Source organism: Pan troglodytes, chromosome 3, assembly GCF_028858775.2.
Source record: "Pan troglodytes isolate AG18354 chromosome 3, NHGRI_mPanTro3-v2.0_pri, whole genome shotgun sequence".
NCBI classification, from domain to species: domain Eukaryota; kingdom Metazoa; phylum Chordata; class Mammalia; order Primates; family Hominidae; genus Pan; species Pan troglodytes.
The window spans coordinates 7202119-7208812 of record NC_072401.2 but is presented as its reverse complement, the minus strand read 5'-3'; the positions used below and the strand labels follow the sequence as shown (position 1 = coordinate 7208812).

Below are 6694 nucleotides of genomic sequence, written 5' to 3'. Positions count from 1 at the left end.
AGATGGGGAGGAGCCGCTCATTTCTCAGCAGGCCACACCACTTTCTTCCCTAGCAAAGCTGCACAATGTTTTCAGCAGTGTCTGCAAGGAGAGCTAAATGACCTCCATCTAGAACAAATGTAACCTGGGCACTTGCTCTTCCACGGATGCTCATGAGTAAAAGGAAGCTGGAGTTCTTTACAAAAGAAGCTTTGCTATGAGAAATAAAAACAACAAGCTGTTTTTTACAATTTTTATTTGGTGTTAACTCCACAAGAAAACAAACAAAAAAAAAATCAGTTACTCTGGTGTACGTGAAATCAGAACAATACAACCACGGGAAAAACAATCTCAGCCCAGGAATGGAAACTGGTACTTCAGTGCTATGGAAATGCAATGCGCTTCATACCACAGTGCGTTTCAGCGTTTGCCAACTTTTTAAAAAAGCTTTTTCTTTGTGATCATCCATTCACAAAACTAAAAAGCCACACTTTCATCTCTGTTGCTGAAAGCCTCTGAGCTTCAGCTACTTAACTATGAAAACAAATAAATACATAATTTGTGAATCCCTTTGCTCACTTCGAATCCATCCCATTCACCTGTGGAAGGTGCTGCATCTTCTCACCTGTGTCTGAGGAAGTGTGCACCTTTGCCACCTGGAGCCCTTTCCTAATAAACAGCAGCTGTCCAAAATCAACTGTGCTCAAGGTTGTGTCTGAAATCTATTTATTTGGTCTTTGCTACACAAGCAACGACTTCTAGAATAATCGTCACTGTAGTGATATGAGGAATTTACAACTTTCAATCCTTTTTTACTTTTGCTGTTAAATTATATTTCAGTGCAGATGCTTATCAATTTTTAGGAAGCTCCAGAAGAATGAAAAATACATAAAAACGTATCTGAAGTTCGTAAATAAATAACAGCAACATAAAACCTTACACATGCGCGCACGCACACACACACACACACACACCCACCCACCTTAAAGTGTCAAAAGATGTGTTGTATAAAAATAAACCCTAACACGTGGGAAGATCGACCCGGCGGGCACACCAGGTCCCTCTCGGTGAGGACACACAGACCCTCAATGACTCCACAGTCTTTGATGGTACTTTCTTTTCTGTGTTATCAATTAAGAAAAAGGCAACAAAACCCAAATGTTCAAAGCAAATCATAGATTTCACAGCCAGTTCAGCTCCCAGCTAATAAATTATATGTGTGTTTACTGCCTGCCCAAATGAGTGGTGAAGCTGTCTAGAGCGTATCAGACTTTTCTGCCATTCCTGATGCTCCAGGCATGCTACGCTGATTTCACAGATTAGGTTTTTTTTGTTTTTGTTTTTTAAACAATGAGTTGGTTAAAAAAGAAAAACAATGTAAAAAATGTAAAATGTTTCGGTTGTGCACATACTGCTCCTCCTGGCTTCCGCCTGTGGCACAATGCCATGAGAGCCGGAGGAGCGGATCGCCATGCACAGACGCGACTCACAAGATGCGCCGGCTCCCCGGGCTCACCAAGGAGAAACGGGAGCCAGTCCCACGGAGCGACAGTCAGCAAAACCACCACACAGGGATGTGGAAAACTCATGACTCTACCCGCCCCAACCCACCACACACAGAACTTGCCCAGAACATTCTCTCAAACACAAAATGAGATCGAAGCTATACTACATCACAGCCAAGGAGCGGCTAGCTGCAGCAGCCAAAGATTTCTCTGGGTGATGAGGTGGCCTTTACTGCATGTCAAATGTTCACAATTTCAAGTTTTGGGGGTTTCAATTCAACATAGGTCACCAGAAAGTAACAATCTGCAACTAAGGTCCTTATCACATATGTAACACTCACCACAAAGAACCCTGCATGGGGTTTTGGTGTAAATGTAACTGCAGTATGAGAGCAGGTAAGGGGTGGGGTATGCACCCTTACCCCACTGTGTCTCGCATACGACCCCACACCCCAAATCCTTGGCTTCTTCAGTTAGCAAGAAAGTCACGAACCATAGTATCTTCCATGATACTTTAGGGGAAAAGAAATCCTAAGATAGAAAACACAGTATTTGGTGAGTCTTGAAAAGCACACCTTTGCGGTTCCTACTTGAAATGTACATGAGATTTTGCTGAATGGAGACCACCGCTGAGCCACCCAGGCTTCCCTCTCGCCTTCAGAAAGGCATCAAGCCACTGTAGGGTAAGAATGGATATCCCAGTTCTTGGAGAACAAAGCCTAAATGCTCCAAAGCTGAAGTCTCTGAAGAGCAGAAGTGGTTGTTGACACTGCAATGCTAGTAAGGTCATAGTGATATAACCGCAGTCGGAAGGAAAATTAACTGCAGTTAAGATGCAAAAAGCAGTGATACTTCTAAGACAAGCACATGCACACCCATTCTTGATTTGACAACACAATCTAGTCTATTTCAAATAGCCAAGAATTTAACAGCTGGGAAAAAAAATCTTTAACAGGATAGCTGTCCTCAACTCTAAAATAAGCAAGAAGAGAAAGATAATTATTACCAATCTGAATCAGTTAATTGAAGAGGAAACCTAAGTTGTTGTTTTAGATTAACAGGTCTCACTGAAGAGTAATTTTCCATCACATATCATTTTTAAACAATAATTTGTACTATTTTGCAGGTTTAGAGATGAGTTCGAGAAAAGAGCTCCTCTTCACTAGGGCCCACCCACTCGCCTCCGCCTTCTGAGCCTGTCTCTTCCGAGGTGGAGCTGGCGCTGGAGCACATCTTTCCGCGGAAGCCATCTGACTTTGCTCCAGAATCTCTCTCTCCTGTACATCTTGCTTCATAAACAGAAGACACCTAAGATTAAAACAATTTTCAACACATCAAAAAGACTTTTTTTTCCCAAAAGGGTGAGATACTCTATCTATATACAGAGAAGAAATAATAAATCATCAGTGTTTTCCTGTGGAGTTACAAAAATGCAGAGTTTTACTGTTTCAGAGCAAAACTGCCTCTCTTCTCTGATCCATGAAGGATCCAAAATCCTAATTCCACATGTTCAGTCACTTGGACAAAATGTTAGCCATGTTAGGGTAGGATAAAGAATTATTTCATTTTCAAAGTCTTTGAGTACCTGCTATGCACCAGGAACTTTACTGGGCACAGGGACTCCAGCAGTGGAAGGCACATGCCAGGCTCGCTGGGGAGATGAACGAGCAAACCAACATGTGCCAGTTGCAGTGACACAGTACCGATGGTGAGGGGGGCACTGCAGACGGGTGTGTTGGGAAGGGAGTTTGCAGTGACACAGTACAGATGGTGAGGGGACACTACAGACCTCTGTGTTGGGAAGGGAGTTTGCAGTGACACAGTACAGATGGTGAGGGGACACTGCAGACCTGTGTGTTGGGAAGGGAGTTTGCAGTGACACAGTACAGATGGTGAGGGGGGGCACTGCAGATGGGTGTGTTGGGAAGGGAGTTTGCAGTGACACAGTACAGATGGTGAGGGGGCACTGCAGACGGGTGTGTTGGGAAGGGAGTTCTTTGGAGAAGAGGCCCGCTCAGCTGAGAAGCCAGCCATGCAGAGGTGCCAACACTCTGTGGTGTGGGACTGTCTCCCCTACACCAGATGGTCAGCATCTCTGGACCCCAGGACATGAGATGCAGTGGTGGCCCCTCCTCAGTCACAGTCATTACAAAGCTCCCCTCACCCTGCCATAGTAACTAGCAGCACTCCCACCTCATTTCCAAATGGCAGCATTGTCCCTGGTTGAGAACCCCTGAGGCAGAAGCACAGAAAAGGCACACAGAGTAAGGGGAGAGCAGAGACAGATGAGGTCAAAGGCAGACGGGGGCAAAACATACAGGGCTGTAGAGGCGTGGCGGGGAGTTTGGATCTGTCTCAAATGCAACAGCAAAGCGACATCATGGTTAGCAGTATGGGTCCTAGAGGCAGACTGCTGAGGTTCAGAGTTCAGGTCCACACTGAAGCTGTGGCTCTCTGGCCTCGGATACACGGCGCCTGATGTTTTTGTGCTTCAGTTTCCTATTTTGCAGAACAGGCATGACAACAGTACCTACCTCACAGGGGCGTTGTGAGGACTGAACAAGATACTGCTCGTGAGGTCATTCTGTCTGCTGTGTGGACAGAAGGCTGGAAAGGATGACGGAAGCAGGAAGGACAATGAAAAGACCATGGCAGCCGTTCAGGAGCAGGGACAGTGGCTTGAACAAAGTGGTAATGATGGAGAGGAGGAGAAGTGGGAGATGCGAAGTGGCTGACGGGGGCAACGGTCAGGACTGGCAGGCAGACTGTGTGTGGAAGATGAGAGAGAGGACGGGGGAATATGTCTCAGTTTGGGGTTTGAGGCCGGAGGGATGATGTGAACTAGTCACTGAGGAGAGAGCTGGTGGGGGCCTCAAACATCTGCCTTCATGTGTGGAGCCGGACAGGCCAGTGGGCAGCAGGACGTGGACGATGATGCTACAGGTGCTTGGGCAGACAGTTCTCACAGGACTTGAATGGACACTGACTGATGGTTAATACTGAGTGTCAACTTGATCACATGCCCTGTGATTCAAGTTAACGGGAAACTACAACAGCCCAGTCCAGACAGGATACAAACGGCTCAGACTCTTTAGGAATGAAGGTTTAGGTCACTCCACCGGGAAAAAACCACAACCTGCTGAGGTGCTTGCTGAAGGCAAAGGGAATACAGAATGGGTAGTAGAAGAAGGTAGTCATCAATACCAGCTACGACCACGTGACCAGGTGCAAAAACCAGGACTGTAATTGTCTTATTTCCTCCTTCGTTAAAAACACGTTTGTGCATGTATACACTTGTACTAAGAAAATCTCATTTTATTTTTTGTCCTTTATCATGTGACACAAGATGTATGTATGTATGTATGTATGTATGTATGTATGTATGTATGAATGAATGAATGATGGAGTTTTGCTCTGTCACCCAGGCTGGAGTGCAGTGGTGCGATCTCAGCTCACTGCAATCTCTACCTCCTGGGTTCAAGCAATTCTCCAGCTTCAGCCTCCCAAGTAGCTGGGATTACAGGGGTGCACCATCACGCCCGGCTAATTTTTGTATTTTTAGTAGAGATGGGGTTTCGCCATGTTGGCCAGGCTGGTCTTGAACTCCTGACCTCAGGTGATCTGCCCACCTTGGCCTTCCAAAATGTTGGGATTACAAGCGTGAGCCACAGCGCCCGGCTGACATAAGATTTATTGACTTCATATCAGCATTTAAGTATTGTTAACTCTATGTAATAGTACTTGGGTTTGGGATTGGTGCTTTTCCGGTTGTATGAAGCATAGCTGTATTATGTTAGGTATAATTATGACCTTATTGTCTTTATTTGAAGATTACATAAAATTTCAGGAGATGTGTATGGGTTCAAATTGACAAGGGGTGGACTTGTTATGGTTAATACTGAGTGTCAACTTGATTGGATTAAAGGATGCAAAGTACTGATCCTGGGTGTGTCTGTGGGGGTGTTGCCAAAGGAGATTAACATTTGATCCAGTGGGCTGGGAAAGGCAGACCCACCCTTCATCTGGGTGGGCACCATCTAGTCAGCTGCCAGCGTGGCTAGAATATAAAGCAGGCAGAAAAATGTGAAAAGACTAGACTGGCCTAGCCTCCCAGCCTACATCTTCTCCCATGCTGGATGCTTCCTGCCCTCGAACATCGGACTCCCAAGTTCTTCAGTTTTGGGACTGGGACTGGGACTGGCTCTCCTTCCTCCTCAGCTTGCAGATGGCCTATTGTGGGACCTTGTGATCGTGTGAGTTAATACTTAATAAACTCCCCTTTGTGTATATATATACCTATTCCATTAGTTCTGTCCCTCTGGAGAACCCTAATACACTGACGATTCACACCAAATAAAAAGAATTTTCCTTAGATTCATTTGCCTGCCTGCCTCTTAACCGGGGAAGGTCTAAGACGAGACCAAACCAGGCGGAGGCCCCGCTCCCGCCTTCGTGGTGCCCACAGGCTTGTGGAAGAGGCAGACATGCAGAAACGGAACGCAGGTACATGCTCTGGCTACAGCAAGAAGAGTCGTGCACAGAGTGCAGGAGGACACGGAAAGGGCGGGATGGTTCTGCAGAAGCCGGGACAGCGGCAACAAGCACACTGGCAAGGCTGCCTCAGGGTGCACTTTCAAAGAGGACAAGGCTAGGTCTCCCACTTATTAGGTAAACAAAAAAAAAAGAAAAAAAGAAAGATGAAAAGTGTGCCCACCCAAGGAGCAACAGGGTCAGCTCTGCATTTGTAATGCAATGCCCTCGGGCAGTAGTGTAGAGCCAAGACTGGGGAGAGAGCTGGGGATTCTTCAGGAAGCACTGGCAGTCAACAGTCAAGGGGGTTTGGAAGCGGGGGAGAATGCAGACTCAGAACAAAGGCCAGAGAACAGGAAGTCTGCACCCACAGGCCTGGCTGGTTCCTGGGAGAGGTGGGGTCCACTCACATGACTCCCAGGTTTTTGACTACAGTGACAACTGGAGGTGGTGGCTGTTTGTAAGTTAATGACGAGGAGGAGGACAGTCCACTTACCCTATTAAAATCTAACAGGCGCTCTTCATTACTGGGTGTCTCTTTAGCATCTGGATATTCTTCTAAACCACTCTCTCCCTTGGCATTTGTGTAACATTCTTAATCATTTGGAATGGAGAAGGGAAAAGAGGGAAAGGGGGAAATTCCATTAAGACACAGTTATGAAACACACATTCTTGTTTCA

General features: G+C 46.2%; 1 protein-coding gene across 10 annotated transcripts in view; it reads right to left on the bottom strand.

Annotated features, from left to right (window-relative positions):
- Window positions 1-218: 218 nt before the first annotated feature.
- Window positions 219-6694, bottom strand: part of KIAA0232 — a 100561-nt gene continuing 94085 nt past the window's right edge. For 8 of the 10 annotated variants that reach the window (XM_016951268.4, XM_016951266.4, XM_063809347.1 and 5 more), the window contains 2 exons: window positions 6511-6608; window positions 219-2792 (listed from right to left, as the gene is read on the bottom strand). In XM_016951268.4, coding sequence (XP_016806757.1) covers window positions 2613-2792; window positions 6511-6608 — 278 coding nt within the window. In that variant the 3' untranslated portion in view covers window positions 219-2612. The remainder of the gene's footprint in view (window positions 2793-6510; window positions 6609-6694) is intronic. The other 2 variants (XM_016951269.4, XM_016951270.4) reach the window with 1 other exon arrangement.